The sequence below is a fragment of the Ixodes scapularis genome, unplaced genomic scaffold, assembly GCF_016920785.2.
Source record: "Ixodes scapularis isolate PalLabHiFi unplaced genomic scaffold, ASM1692078v2 PGA_scaffold6__148_contigs__length_123643588, whole genome shotgun sequence".
Lineage (NCBI taxonomy): Eukaryota > Metazoa > Arthropoda > Arachnida > Ixodida > Ixodidae > Ixodes > Ixodes scapularis.
In genome coordinates, this window is record NW_024609881.1 from 116191306 (window position 1) to 116218608 (window position 27303).

Here is a 27303-nt window from a genome sequence, read left to right on the forward strand (position 1 = left end):
TAAAGATTTGGGTGTACCGGGACCAACACCTCACCCCATCTATGGAAATCTGCTTGAAATCCTGGAAATGGTACCTCATTTTTCAGTAAATTCATTGGCACCTTTGCTTGGTGGGCTGCAATTAAGAAACTTTTCGAACTCACGCAGCCGATGTCTCTACAAATATATTTTATATAACAAAAAAAAAAAACCCGAAAACAAGACTGTCACCCCATTCCACATAAGAAAAGCTCAAAAGAATCTGCAAAAACACACACACACAAAGACTTTTTTAGCGCCTCATTGTGTTCAGGGGCAGATTCCTGTAAACATAAAGGCTCTTTGTTGTCAAAGGTACATCTTAGGCGAGTCGGCTGAACATGTTACCGACTTCACAGCTCACGATTAGCACACACACAAAACACCACATATACACCGCGCTGTATATGTTGTGTTTTTTCGTTGTTAACTGTACACCTCAGTCTCATATACGTAACAGGATAACTAGTGGCCCAATATTGGACACTTCGGTTCCTCGGTTGCTGGAGCTAGTCTTTGTCAGCTCCATAATAAATAACAGAGATGCATTTTTGCTTACATGGGCTAGCTTTTATTTTAACAATGACCACCGACCTTCATCACCAAAGTCCTTTAATGCATCGAATGCAGTATTTCAGGAGTGACCGTCGGAATTCGTTTAGAAGAAATTAAAGAGTCGTATCCCGGAGTGGACGACGCCGTTTGCTAGCTCACTACGAAATTTATTAGAAAAATTGACATCACGTACGTAACCGGACGTCTCGCAAAATTGATCAGACTATGTCACTTAAACTTTTCCCGCTAAATTTATTGGGGAATTGCACGTAACATGACGTTACGTCACTGGCTCAAATAATGACGTCACGTGACGTTAGTTCAGGCGACGGCAATATTAGCACTAACTTTAGCTGGAAAATTTCAATTGTCATGAAGTCACCGCGATATTAGGTCACATGATGTCGATTTCCCCATAAAATTTGACGTCACGCGACGTGGTCTTGTCTATTGTGGTGTTACATCACTTCATTAACGTCACGTGGCCTTAATTATTCCGCTAAATGTAACGGGAAATTGCACGAATGTACATAATTTTGAGATTAAGGCTTTGATTTAAAAAGCATTCTTTGCTATAAAAATGCAAACAAAATATTTTGGAGTACTTTTTCAACTTTTGCACCGTCGTCCGAGTCACGTGCTCAATAGCGAGCTGAAGGAAACGAGTTTCCAGTTGCGTGAACTTTCGGATGCTCCTCTGGTTATCCAGCAGTCAGGAGGTTTTCAAGCTGCGATTGGATCGCTTCTAAAACCACAACCAGATATCGGTGATGTTCGTGGCCTGTTGCTACCATCAGACACTGCACGGGGAAACACAAGTGTAAACAACCGTCGTCGACGTGTCCAAATGCATAAAAACGGAAGAAAAAAATTAAGAAAAAAACCGCGGTTTGTTTAGGATACGATTCTGGGTCCTCCGATTTTAACGCGACAGTACTACAAAAGAGGCACCCAAGCTGCTTCAACCCGACGTCTAACAAGGCGTATCTGCTAGGGACGACTTCACATATCTGTCTCGCGCAGCCCTCGCTAGATGGCCCCAGTTGCGGTGACGTTACATCATGCCACTTTAGTTTCATGCGGCGTCGGTTAGAGGGCTTCTGCGCGCATAAAGTATAGTAGTGTGGCAATATCCCAGCAGATATCTACGATGGTTCTTCCACGTAGACCGCCGCCCGCGGCAGATGAAGCAGAGCGCATCTCCACAAGGCCATCATGTGCAGGTTTGCTCCATGATACATAAGCATGCATTAGGGTTCAATAAGGTCTTGCAGGTATCACTGTGACTGTACTCTGAGTTCATACATGACTGATGATTTTTGGTTTGGTTCGACGGATTGACTTCGGGCAGATGGCGCTACGGACCCTGCTCCTGATAAATCTTGGCGACTACAAAGCGGCTTTAAACATATTTATTCCAGATTAGATTTCAAGATTGTTTGAAGACTCCATTAAAAATGTGCAGGTAATTGTGCACCGCGGTAATGCACTAGAATATCGCCTTTAACGACGTCATGCCGTGTTTGATGAAGCCGTCATGACTGGAGGTCGAAAACTATACCGTGATTTGCTTTGCCATTACGCACTGTTTGCTTTGCCATTACACATTTTTTTCAAAGGTTAAACTCCTTTCGTTGTCTATTTGAACTCGGTGCTGCTCAAATGACACGTTATTGTGATGCCTCCTCTGATTCCGTATCCCTGAAAAGTTATGTTTCTATTTTCCAGGGCAGTTTGGAAGCAACAGAAAAATGGGCCACCAAATATGGCGATATCGCTGGGTAATTTGAGTTGCCTGTCTCTCTTGTGACCTTCACCTCTAGAAGAAGTCTACGCCATATAAAAATAACTAACCCGAATGTTCTTTAACATGTATATACATACATACATATATATATATATATATATATACATACATACATACATATATATATATATATATATATATATATATATATATATATATATATATATATATATATATATATATATATATATATCAGCGTTTCAGCCAGGCTATTAATTTAGAGTAACATGTGAAGAAAGGTAAAAAAACGTAGACGAGCTGGTGAATGACATTCATAGTGAACCTGAGACGTAGGAACAATAAAATAAAGCTTCGTTGTTCTGTCCATATTTTTTTTTATTGTTCCTACGTCTCAGGCTCACTGTAGATGAACATATTTTATTTTGTTTGCCGAAACTTCTCTTTGTATACATCGTGAAGTAAATGTCTGGTCTTTGCTAAAAAAAGAACGAAGAATAAGTTTTTCAAGACAAAGTTATAAAAAACGTTAACTGGTTTAGGTGACACATCATTCAAAACAGAAACAAAAGTGTTCCTTTTTCGCAACTTAAACTGTGTGCAACCTTGCTGTCAGGTGTAGCAGACAGACATCGTTGACCTTCCTCACCTAAAAATTTCAATGTGCTTCCATCCAAAAAAAAAAAAAAAAGAGCGTGGAAAGCCATGTTCTTCTGTCCTATTTTTTACTTTGCTCCAACCGGAAACTATTCAGATATTCAGATGTTCTATTCAGATGTCTGACCGCACATTGGGAAGCAGTGGTTAACGAAAGTGCCGGTTTTATGGTATGGTGGGGTCCCCAATGAATCTCTGTGATATAAAAGGAGCGGGAAAAATCAGTGCAGGGACGTTAGGGCGCCCATACTTTCACCCCATGGACATCGATGTGGTGGATTCCCGTTGATGAAATATCAAAGCATAGCTTCCTTCTCTTGAATAAAAACACAAAAAAAAAAACTTGCCAATGTCAATGACACACGGGTCCATAGACGACCGAGTTATTGACACTTGTAACGCGTCCAACCATTTCCCTAAGGGTGCAAACTGCAGACGCCGTGTCGTCTTTTCGCCTTTTGCGAGATAGCTCCAAGCGTCACAAGTATCGCTAACTCTGTCGTCCGCCGTTCACGTTGACGACGTTTGTGGTGTAATTTTTCACAGGAAGAGAGCTGTGCCTTAACATTTCATCCACAAGAATCCACCACATCAATATACATTCGGTAAACGTTTGGGCTTGCTATATGTACAGGCGTTACTGTTTCCGGTTTGTTGGAGAGCGCAGAGGCACCTTGGGGACATCCTGTCGGATAACTAAAATGCCTGGTAACACACAAATGCCGAAAGATAATTTTGACGAAAGCGCTTGCTGACATATTCGGTACAACATTCCCCCACTAACAATCACTGTAATAATGTAGCAAATTATTCTCGTTGGGAAATGTTAAAGGAAATAACAATAATCCACTACTATGATACACAGAAAAGTATTCTAATGACCCATTGCATTTTGCAATCACATCTTTATATTTTCTTTCAGATTCTTTGATGGCTTCAGACCCGTGATGATCATACGTGACCCCGAATTGCTCAGGCAAATATTTATCAGAAACTTCGAGAACTTCTCGGCAAGACAGGTGTGAAATTCATCTTATAATAGGCACATTTATTTGGCTATCGCGGAGGTTGCACGATAAGACGTCGAATTTTCATGAGAAGACGCACTGTGAAGCTACACTGGCTATTACTATTTGAAGTGATATTGCTCGCTAAATCCGAATTCACAGCAGTTGAACACATTGTTAAGGCACATCAAATAAACAGTATAAGGGCTGCCTATAACGGCAGCTCCTATATTTTCTTGAATTAAAATTATTTCGGTAGATAAAGATAAAATTTGCCCATGAATCATTTATATTGAAGTAATCCGATATTTGGTGCTTTAGACGGAACTTTTACTGTACGAAAAATATCCTAGCTTGTTGAAGGTTAAAGAATAACTGCAAAGAAAAAATGTTTTTTTTTCTTTAAACAGCCTAATTTAGAGAGGCATGACAAAAAAATGCTTCCACCAGAAAAACAAAATTTAATATTTATTGCGTGAGACTAATTTTAGTTTGCGGCTATTTCGTCCGTTTGAAATCGCGCGCCACAAAGTTTGTGTTCCGTGACGTTTTTCACCGATTGGCTGCTATACTTCTCATTGGCAAAGAGATTGATTGACAGCTCAGATGTTGGTTGTTAAACCTTTGTTATATGTTGCAATTTCCTTTTGAGTGGCATATTTTTACGTTTAAAGAATAACCCACGCGATGAGAGTTATTATTCTTTGCAAAAGGTTTACAAGGCGGGCACTTCCGTTTGGATTCATACCCTAACAAACAAAAGCTTCGCCATTCTTTCATGGCCGCCGAAGTCTATGCTCCCACCTGTCTCGCATAGCTCGACTAGTCATCTCGCCGAAGTGATCAGTGCTTCGTGTTGACCCAGGTGACTTCCTGAAGTGAAGTACGTGTGGTTAGCAGCTGTCGCAGGTGTCAGGGGTGACAGGAAGCGACGAGGGGTTTCGGCTGTCATAGCGCGGTTCTTTTGTTTTCCTCCTTGCTTGCTTAGCGTGCTTTTTTTTTTTTTTTTTTTTTTTTTTGCGCGTGCAATTGCTGACTTTTCGGAGATGTCAGTTGAGTGATCCCGACAGCGAGCCTTCCTGGCACAGCTTACGTAGTAGCTGTCCGCCGAAGCCTTCGAACGTCCGTATTCTGCGTTGGCCGACAGATGTTTTTTTTCTCGGCTTCCGAACCACCTTACGTAAAGTTGTTTGAATGAATGTGTGCTGTTATAGTAGATCTTGGCTTGTGAATGCGGCTTTGTACATTATGTTATTCGTTTTGCTGGAGAGACGCAAACGACGGGCATAACAAAATCGGCCGCATATTCCGCACACTTTGCAAAAGCACTTCCCCAGTCAGCTTGCGAAAAGCGCGAAACACGGAGTCCGCACCGTCCCGACTTCCCAGTCTTTTACCTGCTTTAGAGCAGTTTGTACCTGGTAGTAGGTATGTCTACTGAAACTGCAACTTGAAACTAGGGGCAGTGCCGGAGAGCCAAGAGACAAAGTTCGGAAAACTTGCTCGCCCTCCCCAATATCTGAACTCTCAAGTGATTGTACCGTAATAAATGCACAACGCCTCTTCCCAAAATAAAAAGGAAGTGTCTAGAGTTCCGTCCAGACGGAACGATAGTCGCCACTAAAGTTCCGTCCATGTTGGGTCTCGTATAAAAGAAATGGTGAAAGCTAGTTTCTGAAGTGGTGGTGTAGTGTAGTGGAAAGGTGTCTGCTTTACACGCAGCGGGCCCGGGTTCGAACCGCAGTGTGGGGTTACTTTTTTTTCTCTCAATTTTTTTGTTGGTATTTACATTTCTTTTTTACAATTATCACTGAAACATATTAACCCATGTTGTCGACGAAACTTTGCTTCCTTTCCGGAAGTGCAAGGGGGCATAGCGGGTTTGGGTTGCTGTCTGGACTCCGCGAAGCGGCGTGTACGGAGGGCTAAGTGGTTTAATAGGTTTGTAATTAGCAGCCGCATACTGTCGCCGCGAAGCGGCGTGAACGCAGGCGGGGGGGTGTGTTAACGAGCTCCCCAGTGATACACGCGAAGTCCGAAAAGAGTGACCCAAATGGCACGAGCTCTCCGCGTTCCAGACGGAACTCTAGTGGCGACTATCGTTCCGTCTGGACGGAACGCTAGCCACACCGAAATAAAAAAGCACTATGCTCACTACTTAAAAAATGGTCTCAGTTCATGCATCTGTGGGCAGGTAGAAAATCTTGCCCAAATTTATTCATACCGCACGATGAGCGCAACACGTCGCTGTGCAAACGCAATCCAACAACACGAAGCATAAAAACGGCAGATTTAGGACAAGGATTCGGAGTCCATTGTTCAATTAAAACATTATTTTGCTGAAAACGCCCGCAGCTTTTTACTCACGGTATGCGTCAGGAATCTTCCATATTTTGAAACGGAACGAAGGAAGATTTACTTTTAAAGACGCTCGCTGCGTCCTTCCGGACCAGTTTTAATGGATCGGCTGACGACGACGGGACTAGTGAACCCGCCGAACCTCAACCCCACCACAACCAGTTTGCGCTCCGTGTTAGTGTGGGTGTCTACTTCCAAGCACCGCACCACATACACCACGAACGTTTCAGTTCTTCGTTGCATCGCCGTGTTGCACCGAACAGAACCAGATCGCCGAAGACAACGCAGCGGTTTCGTGAAGGATGGCTTGTGGTTGCGCACTCGTTGACCCTGGGACTCCGTTCGGTTTCAAAGCACACACGAAGATTACGAATGATACTTTCCGTCTTCCGGGAACATCACAGGGGCACTTCTCCGGTCACGCCTTCGCTATGTGCTCGCAAACCGCGCAGCTTCTCGCGTCCCGTCAAACCAAAACAATACTGGCGCTATGTTTAACGTGCGTTGTTGCCGCATCTTACCGGAAGTCATTACGCTGCGTCGTTCAACTCCGTAGCCGAGTCAACCCAAGAGCAAATCCACGAGTGAGGGGCGGGGCGTACTTTTCCTCCGCGGGGGTCGAAAGAGCGGGAGTTTCAAATGTGGAGAGGTTCTGACACCTACTAAATTACGTCCTGTGGCGTAAATATTGCTAAAACAAATTTGTTTTTTCGCGGAAGATTTGTTTTGTGTCATGCTTGTTCCAGTTAGACTGCTTAAAAATACTTTTTTTGTTTGAAGTTTCCTTTTAAAGGGGCCCTGTAATGTCTTTTTTGCTGATTTTTAATTTGCACCGAACCTGAGCGCACTAAACGCAGTAACTTAATGAAAAAATTTTTCTCGAACTTCGCTTTATTTTAAAAGTTATAGGCAAATTAAAATTACAAAAACAAGCAAAAAATAACCTCCTTCATGACGTCCTTGGTCGCTTGAGGGGCCGTGAACTAGAGGAGGGGTAGTGAGCTCAGCGAGCGCTCACGGCTGCCGCACTCCGTGTCGACGGCGCGAGAGGGCGCCACTAAAGCTTGTGCTGGATAGGCTGTATGAAGCGGGGAGCCAGGGCGGTTTGCATTGCATTTGCTGCGCGATCAAACAATATTTCGGCATGACACTTCATTGACCACAAACGACAGCAGACACGGGGTAAAGATCAGTTCACACCGGGAGCCACTTTGCGCTGCCATACCGCGAAACGGCCAAACAGCAAGCCAAACCTGCGTCGAAGGCCTTCGGAACGCTCGGAACCGGTCGGATCCTCGAGTCTGCAAACGACTGCAGCGCCGCCGCGTACATCCGGGACCTTTCTACGCTCGCCGCTCGTCGGAGCCTGATCCCACTATTCGTTTCTAGTATGCGCCTCCTTTTTTACCGCATGGTGGCGGGTATGTCGACGGGTCATTTCTGGTTTCCGAACTTTCTAAGCTGCATTTTTTTTTTCTGGTCTAAAATACTGAACAAAAACTACTGTCATGAAGAATTGAAACGGTTCGCGCTACTTATATTTTGTATTTTGACTAAAACGAAGCTTTTAGCGGCTCTGACCAGTAGTAAGTTCAGGACCAAAGACGTCACATTTCGCGCGCTTTCGGTACCACGGGTCGCCCCCGTAGGTGGAGGAGGTTTCCGTGTCGTCCGGTTAAAATATGACTTACTGATATTTAGTTACTCTCTCCGTGCCCGCTGGCTTGCCAGAACCCCAAGAGACGTGGAAACCGCAAAAAAAAAGGTAGACGCTTAAATATGATTGCAGGGCCCCTTTAAGGAGAGCACGACAAGCTCCACTCTCAAAGCCTCTCTTCCTTTCCACCTTAGCAGAAGAAAAAAAAAACGATAGAGAGGAGGAAACAACCACTTATTGATTACAGAGTGCGTTGGGGGAGGGGATTCTTCCTCCTTTTTGTGCTGCTACATGCTCTTTTATACACCTGCACATGGCCCTGACGTACCACCGCTGTAATGGCGCTGTTTTCGGCATGGAGCAAGCGCAGCCGTTTTACTGGGGCAAACGCTGATTTATTTCTAAGCAGTGTGTAGGCCTATACGGAGCGCAAGTTCGTCTGCTTCTTGTCCAGGGGTTGGGTTGAAGTCTAAACGCCGAGTTCGTATTGGCTTTGGTTGGAAGGACAGTGTGTGTAGACCCCAATGCCAGCTACCTTCAGGTCTACTCACTATCCCTAATTCCAATCGAGCCAATCAACGCTCGGCGTTTGGACGTCACCGCAACCCCTGTAAAAGAAGCGGACGAACTTGCACTCAGCATAGAAATGGTTTCCCAGGCTTACAAGTTTATGCTGTGGTATACATCTAAAACTAAGGGAAACGCGATATGCATATCTATAGCTTTCTACAAGTTCTTAGCGTGGATATGATTGAGCATGAGCCCACGACAAAACGAAGCAAATTTAAGAAGCACCGGAACTCAGGCGATTTGCTATGGTTAATGAACTTGGTAACTCTGACAAACTTCGAGTCCAATTGCTGCTCGCCTACAGATTGCCATGATTTTATGGAGCGCGACTGTGCCCATCAAAAAGTATATTACACATTTGCTTCATTCTACTGAAGTCCCATTTTACAGCGGCAGCTGTTAGTGCCTTTCCCGGTGAAATCCAACAGCGTCCGTATGAAAAACGCAGGTGGCCTCGGAGCACGCGCCGCCCCGTCGCCGCCGCACTATCGCTCCCTCCTCACCACCGTCGCCCCTCGAACAATCACGTAATCTATGACAAGACGCGATTTCGCTCCCTTTGTCGTCATTCTCTCTGCTTGTTACCGACAGAGCAGCATCTCCGAAATCGCTGCCGCTGCCACTTCGGGTCGCTGATAGGTTCCCCGGCGGGTCTACAAAACATTCCCTACAAGCCTTTCAACCAAAAAGCACGTCTCAGTTTGTCGCCAAGAGCGCATGTTCCCAAACACAGATTTCATACAAACAAACACATCACGTAAAAGCGCATCTCGTAAACTCCACGACATGAAAGTGCATCCCCTAAAAAAAAAAACATTACCCAAAATCACATCTCCTACAACCATTCTTCCAAAAGCAAAGCTCCCGAAGCAAATATCCTAAACCAGATCTTTCAGGAACATAACAGTTGCCGCTGCCGAGCGCACCAAATTTTGTGTGGTGGTTTGCAATTCTAGCGTAACCCTAGATAAATTATAATGCATTTCTATTTGTTGCTTTCTGGTCCGCATAATCCTGCCAATGCAAAAGCCGAAAACAATAATCACTACGAATTATTCGAAACGAAACCACTCTAACGTAATATAATCTTTAAAAAAAATCAAAAACGCCCGTCGGAACTCACGAGTTCTGTTCCTTGACCGAAGTTGCTGAGGCCTTTTTTTGTTACGTATTTCTTCTATGACACACAGTATTAATGTCTGCAAATTGAATCTTAAACGTGCCGCTTGTTGACGAATGCCGCCACTCTCGTGGCTGCAATGATTGCAGATATGCATTGGTAGTGTTTCAATCCATAAAGGTCAAGAATGAAGTCTTTGCAACGCTGCAATAGTCGAAACCTTGTTCACCCATTGTAGAAAACACTCAGGGTGTTCGCTGTACACATGATGAGAGGATTATCTGCGGATACGTGTCAAACATCTTCGAAGCATGTGTTTGCTTTATACATATGTGCGCTTCAAAGATGTCTCGAGGCAGTTTATGTGTGACCGATTTGACCGTCATCAAAGGAAGGCCTCACAAAGTGTTTGCAGTCTGTCTTTTGTATGGGTCTGACCGCGCTTGACCGCCGCTGAATGAGTATTTCCTAAGCTTATGTATTTGTGTTTCTCTAGACGACTGTACACCATATCATAAGTAGGACAAAATCATATAACAGTATGTGTACAGCACATCGAGATACATTTACAATGGGTAAAATACAAAGAAAAAACATCAGTGAAGGCGCCTAGCGATGGCATTAAGGTTTCAGTGCTCACAAAAGATGGCGCTCACCTATACCCCCCTTCATCTGCAGCAATACGTCGAGATGTCCAGTGGCATTCCAGTCAACGACGAGAAACTCTCGAGGCTTTACGGTCGCAGATGGCGGGAATTGAGGACGCTCATATCGCCGGCCTTCAACTCAAGCAAGCTGAAGCGGGTACGTGGACACGGTAGCCGAGAACGCTGCCTGGGACCCGTCTCCGTCTGGTGTGTTTAGCGTCCAATATCACGCACATACTGCGAAAGTATAGTTTCCAACTGGCAACAAATGGCGCCACAGAAGCCGGCGTGTCATGTTGTCGCATGTCGCGATCCTGGCGATGGGTGCTGGAACTTCCGACAAAGAGTAGGAGGGAGCTCGAGTGTCGCTGTCGTCGCGGAGTCTCAACTCCTGGTTGCCGAAGTTTCCGTGGACTGTCATGCTGGAGAGCGACTTGCAGCGGAGCAGTCGGCTGCCACATCCGGAATCGCTACCCTGACACAGCCATGAGAGCGGCCGGCGTCAATATGACACTTCTAATGAATGGGACACTTTTTAGGACGCAGTAAACACACCAGTCGGAAACGGGTTCCAGGCACCTACAGCAAACGTCATGGCCTGTATTTTGGCAGGAAATAGGGCCAATATGCTTGCTAAATGTCGACAACAACGTTTTGAAAAATCCGCGTGCGAAAAGATAATTTTCCCACGATGCATCCTCTCCAAGGCCACTCCATCGAGTATCGTATTTTACCGGACTATATATAGCCCGCGAACTACGCATGTTTAAGAGTTTAAACTGTACCCTGTACTGGAAATGCACAGGTAACGAGCGCACATGGATTGGGTTTTTTCAAGATAGTTCGTAATGTTCAGACGTGATATATTTTGCCAACTTGACTTAAAATCAATCAATCGAAGTCAATCAAAGTTTATTCGGACACAAATACAAAATACAAAGGTCCTTGAGGTGCGGCTAAGGGACCCCAACGTATCTCTTGACGAGGCCATCACTTCGAGTTTGCACATCATACAGCAAAACATAAGCAAAAATATATACAATGTATTTCTGTATTCTCCTAGCACAAGCACAATGCAACGGCAGCCAACAGCTCAATTAATAACAATAACGAGGAAATTAAAACACATACGATAAGGCTTTTTAACGTCACAAACCGAAAAAGGGATGATGATTGTCGAGTTACTCTTGAAATATTCAAATTGATTTTATTAGGTATAGCTAAGAGTAGACAAAAGAAGGAATTTTAATGTCTTTTTTAATTAATACATTGTTACTCTTGCTTGAGTACATTCAATTCCGGAAGGATGCATTTTTCATAAGGCTGATTATCAATAGTTTGAGTACCATAGTTTGTTTGGGACTTGGACCCCACCAAGGTTTTGCTGTGTGTATGTTTTATGCTGTTTCTTGATAGTGTGTGTTTGCAAACTAGGTCAAGTCGTGTTTAAATATGTAATATGTTAAAGTAGTTTGGTAGAAACTATACAGCTCAGCAAATCTTATATACGCAATTGTTAGCAACAGCTTCACGAATAAATATTGTTTGTAGGGCCCTTTTTTGAAGCAACAGAAGTCGATCTCAATCAGTCTTATTGCACGTACTATCGCGGACAATATGAGCTGAAACAGCGCTCCGGCGTGCGCACGGAACTACCTGCGCCGCCTATCGCCTTGCTCCGCACACATGGCGCACCCTGAGTCCGAGATGAATTCTCACTTGCGCTCGCTCCGCCACTGCGCTCTTCGGGCGGTCTGCAAGCGAGACGGCGGGTGCGACAGCGGGCATGTGTGTAGTAGGGCGGCAAGGGCGAACAAAAGATTACACTTGTCGTCCAAAATATTGAAGTGTCTCAAATTTCAGCTGCGATTATCGTTTTTGAAGGTCACACAAAAGGATGTTGCAGGTGGCTTTTGTTTGATGATAGGGGCATGCGCAAAGTAGGACATCGTAAAATATAGGCCAAAATCTGTGTGCAAGATTTAGTCCGGCTCCAAGGTTTTTTGTTTTTTTTCTTTTTCATTAATCAGATATGTTCAGAAAAACGGTAAGCATACATGTTACTGAAAAGGTTTTGTAACCTTGATTGGTATGAAAAAGTTCAAAAATATTATTTCTTGACTACATTGCCCATGTGTTTGTTTCAAATAAAACATGTTGGTGACAAGACACCAGTTTTTTCTTTTTTTTTTACAAATTCCTAGTTTTAATAAGGTGGGAAAAACAGTCATATATTTGTCAGGAGAAGGAGGTTGAAACTTGATGGAAAGAATATTGGCAGAGGACAATGTCAGACACAAAATATTAATAGTCGGCGCGGAAGTTGAACTGCACTATACAAGATGATCGCGATAAAGGAGCACCCCACAAAAGTATGCGAGGTTAAAGTCGTCAAACAAAGTGTCGCAACCGTAGCATCAAGCTTGGTTTCAATCGGCAGAAGTCCGGTTCAGGGGGTCCTGAGGTGCCGTAAAACTTGCAAAATAATTTAATACCGCGTCATTCTCCCCTGACCCGCGACCACGGCTCTCCTACTGTCTGTTAAGAAGTCATAGAACGCGGCCACGAAATCTGGCCCAGTCCGAAGCCACTCCCATTCACCTCTGATTGCTTTTCACGATTTGTGGGTGGTGGCGCAGTGGAGGGTACGCCGTGACATGGCTAACTTGATGCGCTTCCAAATGTTTTCGATGATATTCAGATTGGCTCCTTTTGGGGGCCAAGGCAGCTTCGTCAGGCAGCGCTCCTCGAGGACATACGAGCGTGACAGCGCATTTTTCACATCGGCGTCTTCTTGAAATGCGCTGAAATGCATGTCAGCTGAAAACCTGATGGTGGTTCCGTTGGCCAATATTTTCGCTAGCAGACGGCCGGAAGAGCGCAGCGGCGCAGTGAGCGCAAGTGAGAATTTATCTCGGCCTCAGGGTGTGCCGTGGTTATGGAGCGATGCGACAGGCGGCGCAGGTAGTACCGTGCACAGGCCGGAGCGCCGTTTCAGGTCATATTGTCCGCGATTGTACCCCTGATAAGATGACAATACACAAGGTGGGAGTAAACTAAGAAGAAGTATAGTTGCTTTTTTACACTCAGTTGTAGAAGGCATTTTAATCGGTATATTAATGGAATAGATCTCGCTATTTTTATTCGTACATTGTTAATGTAATCAGTCCAACTTCAATCAGTTTTAAAGGCAACTCCTAAGAATTTACATGCGTTTGTTTGCGTAATTTCACAACTGTTGATGGGCAACGTTATATCATAACGCAAAGGCTTATTGTTTGGACGAAAAATGATAAATTGTGTTTTCTTAACATTTATGTAAATTTTGTTTGTGTTAAGACAAGTATGTATAGCTCACTGAGCCATACATTTAAACGCCCTTCAAGAGAAACAACATCTGTACCTGAAAGAAAACAGGTTAGTATCATCAGCGTATAAAATTATATCAGGGGTTAATGGGATGCTAACCGCATCATTTTTGTACAGGATGAAAAGTAAGGGACCGAGAATGGACCGCTCTGGAACGCCATATTTTATTACACCTATCAAGGATTGAACTTCCTACAAAATTACATTCTTCTCCACGAATGCCACATATGCCTATTTTTTTATCAAAATGTTGTGCCTAATAGAATCGAATGCTTTACGGAAGTCGAGAAAAATCCCGACAGCAAAGAGTTCTTCTTTAATGTTATGAAGTATACGCTTTTTAAGGTGTAATAATGGTGTTTCAGCGAATTTACCTGTTCGAAATGCATAGATCTGTTTACTAATTACTTTTCCAGCTTCTATAAAGTTTCATATTCTTTCATAAATAATACGCTCCGCGATTTTAGAAAAAAAGCGGCAGTATAGAAATTGGCGGATTGTTGCCTAGGTCATTCTTGTTTCCACCTTTACAAAATATGGTAACAAGTGCGATTGTCATTTAATTGGGAAAAATGCCAGTGGTCAGCATTCGGTTTCAAGCATAAACGAGAGGCGAGGTGACAAATGCGATAGCAGTCTTAATCGTAAGAGTGCTGATATCGTCGTCGCCGGGCAAGCACGTATTTTTTAATGCGTTTACAATGGATATAATTTCTTTTTCTAAGGTGGGCGTTACAAAGAATCATTGTAAGTAGGTAAAATGTATGAGCTAGCAGATTTTGAAGTTTGCTTTGTGCTTGTGCTTTTGGACGCACCTGCTTCCAAGAAATGCTCGTTAAATTGGTTCGCAAGTGATGCGCTGAAGAAAACGGTTCCTCAGGTGAGCACTATACGATGTTTTTTGTGTTTTTTTTTTGTATATCTTTCACTGTGACAAGTCGGGAAGGGTTTTATGAGTAACGGACTATATTAAACGTTGATTTTAGTGTGTTAAAGCTTCTTTGTGAGCGAATACAGTCGGCATTTGTCAAGGTGTGCCGTGTTTGATACTTTTTCAAGTTCGGACTAGACACTAAGTGCGGACTATGCACGGAATGCGGATCATGAACCGTGTGTGGACTATCCATGCAAATGCTTTTATTTTCGACCCGAAATTTGCCCCTGCGGACTGTGCATCGGGTGCGGAGTAAAGCCCGGAAAATACGGCATTTCACTGACAGCTGCCCACAGCAGTTTAGGGTTATGAATAATTAGGGAAAATGCTTTTTTATATATAATAAACAGGTTTTTTTTTTTTTTAAGATTTATATTTAATTTGTTCCGATATACATATATTTTTTTTTAATTCGACGAGATGAGCCTGCATGATAACTTGTTTCTGAGAATGGGAAAAACAGCCAGTTTTCTCGTTCAATGCGTTTAAATAATGCTGGTGTAATCTATTCTTTTTTTTTCCTTTCTGCGCTTTTTAACAAAATCACGTGTAAATGCAATGTTATATTTTTTTAAGTATTGTTTCTAAGGTTGTTTAAAGTTTTTGACAGGCCAGGCTCATTATGCATTTCGTCCCAGTTTGTTTTGGTGAATTGTGGTACAAAACTGAGATATGCTACTAGCATTAATAATAGGGGTCTCATAAACCTTGTCGTTTCCAATCACCTGCTTTTTTATATTGCGAAAAAAGGCAAGAACTGTAATCCAAATAAATTTACTTAAAATAATGCTGTCGTGCGGAGGTGAAAACGTTGTTGATCTAACGACGCGGAAATAGTCAACATTCAGAAACGCTAATTGATGTATGTTTCACAAATATGTCTATGCAGGAGAGTATGTCGGGAGTGTTTTCGTCTGCAATAAGTGATTTATTGCGACTACTAGACAACGTTGCTACATTCCGTTCACCCTTAAAGGGGTTATGACACGCCAGAATTAAAGTGTGAGATAACTAGACTGCTAAGACCCATGGTATGTTCCTATGATCCTGCGAAATTTGTTGAAAAAAGAAAAGCCGTTTACAACTCCCTGTAACGCCGAATTAGAGCACAGCTCTTGAGGAGGAGGACATGTATACCTTCTTTTCTCCTCCTCACCTCGTCATCCTGCGTGACCCCCCTGAGGTCACGTGACCTCGAGGGGGTGACGTGACCTCAGGGGGGTCACGTAACCGTTACCTCGGGGGGGGGGGGGGGGTGTCAAGTGACCTCAAGGGGAGGGGGGGGGGGGTTCACGTGACCTCACGGTTACGCCGACGCCGCTCAAGCCAGAAACGGGCGCCTAAGAGCTCCGCTCTAAGATGGCGCGATAGTTTTGTGAATAAATCGATTTGTATGAGGGTCCCTCGGAGTGGCCCCATTCGAAAAGGCCGAATTCGAGGCTGGAGGCCGGTGACGTCATCAGTTAACCGCGCTGCGTCCCCTTGCACGTACGCACAGACTCTGCTCTCTTTGCTCTCTTGGCGTCACGAGCTTCAGTTTCCTCGTTTACCTTCCATGTGTCGAGTATGCGGTCCGTGACGATTACGTCTACGGCATCGCTCGTCTTGAGCTCGACATTGGTCGCAGTAGCGATGAGAGTGATTGTTATCAAGAGATGTTGGAAGCTGTTCATTTTGACTGTGAACCGCTGGCGACCAGCTCAAGAAACGGCGAGTTACGGACGAACTCGCCGGGGTCACCATTGTGCAGGATCTCGCAGACGCATGCAGGGTGGAAGGTCAACGGGCCGGGGGCGAGAGCGAGAATAACGTTCGGGTTTCTGAGTTGCTTGAGCGGTTTTGGCCGTACCGCGTTGAGACGAGCTTGGGCGATCATCGGGGCACCTAGAATGAGAGAGCGTTCATGATCACGTGGTTTGTCGACACCATGGTGTGACTAACTTGGGCGGTGTTGCCTAGTCTCGAGATAAAAATTATCAAAATTCATAGATTGATTATTGCAAGTACCAGGGCTCTATTAATCGCGTATCTTGGTGTATAAACTAAGTAGCCTATTAGCATTCCATTTAAAAAATAATCTGTTCGTTTAAGTTTCGTGTCATAACCCCTTTAAGCTGAGACTACAGCCAAAGCTACAAGGGCGAGCTAGGCCGCGCATCTGGCTTTGAGGCGTGCATTCCGCGGGTGCTCGCTCTCCGGAAGAACCCATCAAAGCAGCGACTGCGAGCTGTCGTGCTTATGGCATTGGCTGCACTCTCAACTTAAGAGTGAACGGAGTATACCAGAAAGTGCCTTCAGGCATGGATTGTCCCGAGCCTACATCGAATGATTTAGCAGTGCTCGTGTACACTGTATAAGCGGCGTTCAAATACTGTCACCGCTGGGACCAGAAATCTTGATGACCAAACTCCGGTGACCGCATTGCTGACAACGCCACCAATGCGATCCCCGCAACTTCGTCACCAATGAATAAACTTTATTGCATGTATGGGTTCTAGTACACCCAGTTGGAGCCCCTAGTCCCAATTTAAGAATGCGAAAGAGTTAGACAAAGAGGACGGACGTTTTCGAATTTTTGAATCTATTACCAACGCGCTCAGTCCAGGTTTAGTCACCAAGTTTTGTGGAGACTGAAAGAAAACGTCAGCTTCTATTCTTGAAATTACACGACACGGCGACAGAAAAACTTTTTTTTTTCTTTTTTACATCAGAGCTGTTAAGGGCTAGTTTCCCTAGGATCGGGTCCTCCGAAAAGAAATGAAAACACCGAACTCTGGACACCTACCGCCATCTATGAGCGACGACGGCAAGCCACATATCTGGTTGCCACCGTCGCTCATAGATGGCGACAGCCTCTCCACTCTGGCTTCCCGACTTGCGGCCGGCCATTACTTTCCATTGTACAGCTCCGCTGGTCAATGGAAACTTTCCATTGTACAGCTCCGCTGGTCATTCTTCGCCTGAGTAGAAAGTCTGAAAGTTTTTTGTTTTTTTTTGGTGGCGTTGCGTGTGAGTACACTTGGGTCCTTCTAGTGCCAGTAAGCTTGCGTAAAGGGAGAAACACTCGTACCCGATGTCGTTTACACGCATGTAAAGAAACTCCAGAAACTCCCTTGCCTTATTGTTGTTTCTTTTGTTTGTTTGTTTTTCTTAGGCATTTCCGATGATGAACGAATGCACTGATGAGTTTCTGGAGATACTGGACAAGACCGTAGGGGACCGCAAAGGGGTAGATATCAGCATACGCTTCTGCAGGCTTTCTACGGAGATCCTCTTGCGTTTCACGATGGGGACTGGGCTAGGTTTTCAGGCGGCTTCCGAACAATCCGAGCGCCTTCTGCATGGTGTCCGGGCCGCTATTAGACGGCCTGCCTTCAACTGGATTCTGTATTCGAGTGAGTACTTTATTATAAAGTTACAGAATAGTGACGCTCTGGTGGATTTCTCAAAAACAACACTCACCAAACTTACCCGGAACACGCGAACGGCGTCTGCTCACATAGGAACGCTATCCTGGTGGCAGCTGAAGGACTACTCTGTCTCTTAGCGTCGCAAAAGAAATGCCCTAGCAGGGAAGGCCGCTCACTGAACCGAGGACTATACAGTAAATGTGCCGGCTGGTCCATTTATACTTATCGCCTTCTTTTCGCACAAGGATGCGTGGGTGACTACCGAAACCGTCAGTAATTGGATGATTCAATCGGTAAGCATTTGACGTTTCTACTGAATGGGGCGAGAGGCGTAGATCGCCTCGCAGGCCAAATGTTTGAGCCATCCCCGGTGCATCAACGATTTTAACATTGAGCCAGTGGCCTTTCCTGCTCGGACTATTTTATTGAGCGCTATGCCGGGAAGCAGTCCTTCGGCTGACGCCACAATTCGCGACTCCAACTACAGGTGGCGCCACTCGTTTTCCAAAATGCCGGTTATAGTCACTGATGACGTCATCGACCCTGATGACGTCATCGGCATCCGCATCTGCATCGTCACTGATTGACGTCATCAGCATCCGCATCGTCATCGTCACTGATGACGTCACTGGTGACGACGACTCATCAGTAACGTCACTGATGACGTAATCGTCACGTGACCCCATAGGGGTCACGTGACCCCGTGAGGTCACGTGACCCTCGTGAGGCGACGGCGACGCCGCTCGGAGGGAGGAGTAGCAGACAGGATGAGGAGGTGAGGAGGAGGGAGGAAGGATATACCTTCCCCTCGGTACCCTTCCCCTCCTTTTCCTCAAGGGCTGCGCTCTAATTCGGCGTTACAGGGAGTTGTAAACGGCTTTCATTTTTTTCCTCACTCTCCCAAAATTTTTACGGCAATACGCACTGCTTCGTGAGGAGCATATGGTTATGTGAAGCGGCACTTCTTGTATTCGTAAAAACAAGTGTCTCGGCACTCTACTACTCCATCTCAGAAACATATAAAGTGAAGACAAAGGCATGGGCATGAGCGCGAGGCTTTAGGAAGTGCTCTTAAGTTCGAGTCCTCTTACAAAAAAAAAGCATGCTGCTCAGCTAGGCACACGCGCGTGTGCTTTTGTCTTCACTGCAGAAGTTTGTGAGGTGAAGTAAGGAAGCACAGCCTGTAACACCACTGCTAGTTTTGTGTAGACACGATGAACTACTAGCGGGAATTTGCCTGGTTGGTATCCCATATCAATCCCATCGTACTGTTCCTCTTCATTTCACAGACGCCATTCCGTTATGGCTCTGGATCAAAAAATTGTTCTTCATTGTGCAAGGATACCTAATCGTGAGAAATACCAGCATCCATCATAGACACATCGCAGGGCTGGTGCGCCTACGTAAAGAGAAAAAACAGGTAAGTCTTCGCAAAAAAAAAATCTGCCTTTTCACTTTGGTGAAGAAGGAAGAGCAGCGGAGCTGTAGCTTCTGTTCTCAGCGGTGGCTTTCCAAACGAGCGAACTGCTCTTCTTTCGCAAGGGAATCTGAAGCCGTCGACGCAGTGGAACTTGAGGCGATAGCGTCCTCGCGACGGCTGCGGAACCATTCGCGCTGATCTCAATGTCAATCGCTGGATCGCGCTTCCCAACTTGTTCGCTGCAGCGCGAGTGAACCCACCGGACGGCCATCCTGCTCGTTGACGATTCGCGGTTTTGCTAACGTTTTGTTGCGGTTTTCCAGCGTGCTATAGACAGGTTTTCTAGTCGTTCGTCGTCATTCGCCGAAGAAGTTTTTTTAGGACTGTGTGTAACCGTTGAGACTTGCCGTTGTGAACACGTGGAACATTTTACGAAAGCGCAGTGCCGCAGGAAAAAAGGCAAAACTCGCCGAAAGCAAGTGTCACCGGTCTCGCGGCCTGATCGAAGCTTCCTTGGCACGCCTTCGCAAGCTTTAAAGGGATACTGAAGCGAAACTTGAAATACACCTATTATGGTCAGAAATAGGTTCAATATGATCAATGATATTCATAAATCATAATCGCGTGTTTGTATTTTGAACGGATGGCTATATTTTTCACTTTAATGGGCCCGATTGGGCGCGCGCTCAAAAATCGGCCATCGGAGAGCGCGATGCGTCTTGGGATATTGGGCGCATTCGTGACGTCACTTGTGCCAGTCGGGAAAGGCTACGGCGTGAATGTTGTGGTTACGAGCGTTGCCACTTGGTGGCGCGTCGACGATTTACGACCTGTGACAACGTGGCCGTTTGAGATGTGCAAGGGCTGCACGCATGCTGCACCACGGCAAGTCGGCAACCACGGTAGCACTGACAAAACCAGCTCTGAGGCCGGATTCTCAAAGCGAATTCACGACGAAAAAAGTGCGTACGACAAATTTGAGACAAAACCCGTACTCTCGAAACGAAATTGTCGTAACCTTTGCGCAGGTTACGACAGAATCCTACGACAGCTCCGAAGCTGTCTTACGCACTTTTTACGATCAAATCAACAAGGCCGACAGCGCTCAGTTACTTGGTATCGGCCACCGACGGACATTTATTTTTTTCGTGCTCTTCTCGTGCGTCCCGACTTCAACCAGCAAGAAAAAAGGAAGGAGTACTTAAAACAGACCACGACGATCAAGAACGCAGGATCTACAAACACACGAGAAGAGCTACAACGGCCACGATTCTGCCGACCGAGCGAGCTCGGCAGAATATGGTAGGCCTAGCAGCAACATCGACTCGGCGCACCGTTGCTCCGGCGGTCCTTGGCCAAGACCGTCTGTCCATGACCGGCTGGCCTGCTGAATGGAATATGCCCGCGCGACCCTTGTGGACCCTTCCCGGATGAGTAGTTTGATCCCTGAACTAAATTTCAGAGGTCAATATTTTCCCCTTGTCATCTCGATCTCCTTGTTTTCCGAGACAGCGGTGACGAACGCTGTCGTCGAAAAGGGACTCTCATTGATTCTATCTCCTTGTTTTGTGTGATATAGAGCTCAAATAAACGCCATACGGATTACCTTCGCAACTCGGTATGTACACTCTGTTATTAGTATGCCATTTTTATTCTGACTCGACGCTACGTCAGTTCGTGGGAGCTACGCGATGTCGGTCTAACCTTTCTTTGCCGAGTGTCATGTCAGTATCGAGTTGCAATCGTAAAAGATCGGTCCAGAAGCGCTTACCGAAACGCGGTCTAACAGAGCGAATCCAGCACTTCGATCAAACGCGCGTGTCCGCTCCGAGTGTGAACAGGTATTTGGCATTTGCGTGGCTCTTGCTGACACCCTCGTAGTTCAAACATATCCTTTTTAACGTCGGCTTGCAGCTCGCGACTCGCAGCAACTAATACCGGCCGTGCCAGAAGCATGCTCGGGCCGTGTCATGCAAAGAGCCGCAACGAGAACGAGCTCACTGTGGCCAACTACGCTTTGGCTTTCTCCGCCAAGGCTTTGCAAACGCGTTCAGGCCTAGGCGAATTCTGCCGGCACGCCGTATTGCCGCAGAACGGCGCTGCTATTTTGGCACAAATGATGTCACGAGAACTTCCCCCCATCCACCAGATGAGAATTTGAAATCGTTTAATTATGTTTAAAATTAGTTCTCCTGTGTTTTACAGCGCAATATTTATATTTCCGAGGTGGTGCCTGTCTCTAGCCCATATTTATTCAACAAGATCGGCGCTAAAATTTCGTTTCACTACCCCTTTAATACCGATCAAGATTCGTTTCGGCGCCGCGTGGATGTGTTTTGCGAGTGCAATGTGCGTGAAGCCGTATGTACCTCTGGGCAGTGTTTAATTTTCAATCTGACTGTATTTGTAACTTGCGGCACTTGCGGTCCGGAAAGGAGCTTGATCCCGTGTCCACTGGCGAGGAAAGAGGGGGGAAAGAACGGCATCAGTGGCGCGTTTTTTGTTTGTTTGTTTGTTTGATTGCTATAGACGCTTATGGCAATCAAATTATTGTATTGTGATTCTTGTCAATGCCCCCCCCCCCCTTGTAATACCCCTCGTGGGTCTTAAGGGGAACTAATAAATGAATGAATAAATGAAATCTGTAGTACGAAATCTTTATTTATTGTTGTGGCCTTTTCCTGCTGCACTGCGCTTTCGTAAAAATTTCCAGGTATTCTCAACGGCAAGTCTCAACCCTTACATAGTGTCTTCAAAACCTTTTTTGACAAATGACGACGAACGAGTAGAAAACGTGCCTTCAGCACGCTGCCGCCGGCCTCTGTAACGCTAGCAAAACCGCAAATCCTCTACGAACATGATGGCCGTCCGGTGGCTTCACTCGCCCGAGCGGGAAGCGCGATCCAGCAATTAACATTGAGATCATCATCAATCACTGATCAGTGGGCAAGGAGGTCATAAGTACTAGTTGGGGGCACGTTGCAATATTGGTGAAGCCTAGTCATAAAAAGTTGAAACGATATTGTGCCCAAAGTGACAGCAGATTTCTCTGGCGATTGTTGCGCGTGACATGTCACGTGCGAGATAGATGGCTGATTGTAGAAGGATTCCTTGCAGGCTTGCGCGCGCTCCGTCCGGTAGGTTTTATCAGATCGAAGGCTAGACGAAGGCTAGCTACGGTCACGTGATGTGTTCATGTTGGGCTGATAAGTGAGGAGGGAAAGGAGGAAAATGACAGAGGCGAGGCGTCAAGGGAGCATTGCTAGTGGAGGCTACGCGGCTGACGTCATGCCCTCTTCTACACTTCTATCCTCCTTGTCAGTTTGCCCAGCTCCGTCGGATGGATGGATAGATAGATGGATATCGATCGTACTTTTTATAACGGGCGGTAGCTAGCGCCATCTAGCCGCGGCGGGCCGTCGCGGTTCGTTTTCAACGCGCTGCACCCGTCGGCGTCGCGCGTTGTAGCGTCGACAAGTGCACGCACAGGGCCCCTCTCGCGTCGGCCGAGGCTGGCCGCGAATGGGAGTCTTCCCTCCATACCAGACTTGTAATTAACTTAAATAGTCTACTCAAGTTACTTCATCTCAAATACTTTTGTGAGTAAATTGGTATCTTGCAAATACTTTCGAACGTCAGTATTTAGTGCTCTAACTTAAATACTTTTTTCAACTAACTTGTACTCATTTTAAAGTTACTTTTAAGTTACTTTCTATTTTTTTTATTTTCTTTAGAGGCGGGAAGCTTGAAAATATTGAACTCCAGTTATTTTGGCTAGGCGCCCTGCCATTGCAGATACATTTCGTGCCAGGTAATGAAGTGCACTTCCCTGCTTCTGCTAAAAGAGGTGACACGGAGAAGCAGGTGTCGTAGCCTTAAGCCTAGCGGACACGTGTTGTGTCTTCTAACTGGGCAAAACGTCAAAGCACATTTTCTTATAATTTGTGCGTGGCCAAGCCCAAGAGCGACAGAGATTCCGAAGCAGTAGGGCATGCGGGTGAAAGTATAAGATGTGTACAAGGCTACAAGCGAGAAGGAGGGCACTTCTGTCGGAGAGAGGGTGGGTTCTACAAGTGTCTGGTAAGAGTCGACAGTAAACCGTAGTTTTTGTTTCCGTGTTATGGAGTGAAAGCATATAAAAGAAAGCCTTCTAGCTTCACAAATGCCTTTGAATTCGCACGCAGTCGCACACACCACTGGTTCAGTTCACTAGGCTCTCTTCGCACACAAGACTCGTAAGACGCGAGTGACTACACGGCTCCAATGCGGCGGCGAATCGCTCGTGGCGTACGCAGCATTGTTTTCGGTAGGACGAATGACTGCCGGCGCCCACCAGGGCAGTGTTATCAGATGGCCAAACCGGAAAGTCCCCACGTCTGCGCCAAAAAGTCCCTGTTTGACTCTACCCGGGTGTGCAAATTTCCCTACGGTTGTCCCCACTGGAAAAAATAGTTGTATTTTATTTATTTTGCTTATTTGAGTGAGCCTGCATTCTGTACCTCTCCATGAGCGCGTTACAACTCATTAATTAGCTATTTCTTGTTTTGTAAACACGAGATTGAATATGTAAAAGGAAAAATAAAGTTAATCCAAGTATTTAGTATAACAAATTAAGAACTTTTGTGTTTATTGCATAACATACAACAGTCACTAAAACTTGAACAGCATTTTTTAGAACACCCTGGTTATTAGGACCTTACGTTAACAAACATTTGCAACAATCGCCTGCGCGCTGCCATTTTTGTCTGCTGTGCTGTGGAGCGCTTTCTGAGCACGCGCCTTTGCTCGGCTGTGCGGTATCTAAGGCTCTGCGCATGCGTCCAGAGCTCAGTGACTCTGCATTTTTCATCCTGGTGATAATTGATGGAAAGGTGTATAGACCAATTTTTTTCAGGGACGGTCCCCTTCACAATTGGTAAGGTTGGCGCAAGCTGGTGGCACAGGTATTCCCCAAGCTGACCTCAATCGCACATCACACGAGGCAGATACAATCAAGACGATAGGCTCGAACCAAGACGATAATCAAGACGATAGGTGACCTCGCGAGCCGAGCGCCGCGCCTGCCTCCAATGAACGCTTCCGCTGAGGCAAACATTTGGATTACAGTAACTCGAGGGAGCGTAGCAAGCGCAACTCGATGCTCCGGGGTCAGGGCCCCCGTTCGGGCTCAAGTGCACCTGCACTCAGCACCCCCCCCCCCCCCCCCCCCCAAAAAAAAAAAAGAAAAAAAAAAACAGCATTGAGCGACGTTGTTAGAGCGAATGTTGCGAGCGTAGCAGCCTTTCGAGTTTTCCATTGTGACTTTGGTTGTGCCTGCACTCTAAGAAAAAATGGAGGAAAAAAGTAGCAACGGCGCGCCTTCCTCCCTTCTACCGACGCGCCCCCAAGCGGACACGAGAAAAGGGGAGGAACGAAATGTTTTTCTCCTTCTCCAGGCAGACGGGAGAAAGCTTTCGCCCTCCCGACTCATCGTCTTTCGGTTTCGTTTTTCGAGCAGGTCGCGCGCGTTGCTTAATAAATAGCTGTTCAGTTGATTGAGCTTCAGCGGCAGCGAAGGCCGCCTGTAATTCTATCTTCTAGTCTAAACGTCCAGAACATTTCGGTTGCATTGACGTTTTTATCACTAATTTTATCAAACGAGTAAACGAAGCCGCTAGAAACAGCGAAGTTCGGAGCAGTGCCAGCAGCGCCACGTACACTGGGGGATGGCCGTCTCCGGATTGCGTGACTCGCGCGGCACGGAACGACGGAACTACAGCCACTGCAGGTTGCAGCACTACAGACTACAGTAGCGAAAGCACGCGGAACTGTGTCGACGTTTTCGACGTTATGGAAACTGCAGGAACTGCGTCCAAGACAGGCAGGCTTTGCTGCCGGCTGCCTGGGTGCCTTCCCCCCTGAGTTCGGTTCTGTTTTCCGATGCCGAGTGCAACCGGCGTTCAACGTGGTTTTGTGTTTGTGCGTGTCAGCTACATAGCTGCAACATCGTGAGGACAGTGTTGGGTTGTGAACAGAAGACTGGAATTATCGCCGATGTGACCATGTGTTCGCGTATCAGTGGTGTAACAAGAAGATGAGATCGTAAACTGTTGGGCATTAATGCCGCTGGTCGGGTTGTGATCGGAGGGGGCGGGGTGTCGCAGGTTGACATTCCGCTTTACATTAAAAAGTTTAATACCACTTGAGGGATTACGTGCAATCGATCAACGTGCGGATAGTCGTGTTGGAACGCTGGTCTGAACAGTAGAAGATCCTACCGTACAGTGGCCAATGAGACTGTCGGAATTGTCTCGTCCCCGACAGCGATTGCGCTCAGGGGCAAGGACTGAACAGTACGAAAGCGTGACGTAAAGTGCGTATATTTACAGTATGGAATTTCGGCATTAAAAACAATAGTAGGTAAAATCGAAAAAAAAGCTACCCTTTATTTTGCTGTTTAATTATACTACGGTTACTGGAGAAACTGCCCTCCGTGGCGCGCTGGGATGAGCGCTAGAAGTTTTCGGGCTCGCCACGGCGTAGTTCCGTACACTTAACACCTGCCGCAAGTCGCGGCTTTGACTGCATTCAAGTTGATCGAAAAGCAATTTCTCAGTTTGTGAAGCATCACTTCCAGCTGACTGAATATCCACTCTACAGAGATTAATTCAAACGGCAATTGCAGCTTCGCGCGAACAGCACAAATAGAAAAACAAATAGAAATACAAGCCACGACTTGCCGTGTGGGGAAACAAACTCATGACTTCGAACCGCATTGGAGCGGCTTGATTTATTGGCTTTCAAATAATTACGGCATGATTGAGCGTTTACTTTTTAATAAGAGATTCAACCCCTGAGCCATCCAAAATACTCTCAGAGGTGTGACATTGCAGGGAAAAAATCAACATGCTGGGAATATTTTTTATTGCTTAGGGAGTCACCGAAAAGTTCCGCACGTTCAAAACGACCAGTATAAAAGACGGAAACGCAGAGCACGGGTGTAGTGTTCGGGTTAGTGTGGTGTTCCGTTGAATTCATACTTGTGTGTGCAGTGCATGTGCTTAATGTATGTTCACCTGATGCTTGAAATAAGTGTATGGGTGTCATGTGTGTATAGTAGAGGGTCCTGAAGCACAGTAGTGGCCTGAGAGAAGCAAATTATTTTTTGTAGAACATGAATTGGGCGGTACCTAGCGCCACCTAGCCTAGCTACTTGCAATTACTCTGCTTGACCCCGCCATCTGGTGGCTAGCGATTTAACCTTCTATCACGCTACGCGATAAACAGCGGCTTCGAGTTCGTTCTTTCGAGAGCGACTTCTGGTTTCGCGGAGTGAGTTTGCCCTTCTCCGTGATGTGCGGTTGACGAAGGAATTGTGACTCGAGAAACACCAAAGGTAAGACGCAAAGTGCGCGAAGTAACTACGTATCGGTTGTCTCCGTTTAACATCGCAGTGCTGTCGACGAGAAGACTGAGTAACTGCTTTCGAAACGCAGGTGTCTGTACCTGTGGGGGGAGTCTGGCTTCGGAAATAAACACAGTTTGCGGAAAGCTGGTGTTACGCTTTTATTTGCTGCTGCTCTCGTCCCGTACAAGAGACGTAGCGTCCTCGTTAAGCCTTATTGGGCTCGATTTTCTCGATTCGGGGCCGCCATATTGAGATGCAAGCGACGGTGGAACTTTGCTCCCCTGCTTCAGGGACGAAGGTTTCTCCCTTTCTAAAGGAACATAGGTTACAAGACCGTTCCTCCCGTAAGGGAGGACTATCCGTACCCTTTTTTCTAAGAGTGTGGCAATGAATTGCTGAAAAAATTGTAACTTGAAAGTATCTTGAATT

At 45.9% G+C, this 27303-nt stretch overlaps 1 protein-coding gene across 1 annotated transcript; it reads left to right on the forward strand.

Annotated features, from left to right (window-relative positions):
- Window positions 1-24525, forward strand: LOC115311097 (putative cytochrome P450 CYP13A8). The gene is made up of 7 exons (XM_042286065.1): window positions 1-70; window positions 2302-2354; window positions 3918-4014; window positions 10386-10511; window positions 17812-18052; window positions 19357-19487; window positions 24382-24525. Exons 1-7 carry the CDS (start codon window positions 68-70, stop codon window positions 24523-24525), a joined length of 795 nt encoding a protein of 264 aa, XP_042141999.1. The 5' UTR covers window positions 1-67.
- Window positions 24526-27303: the final 2778 nt, after the last annotated feature.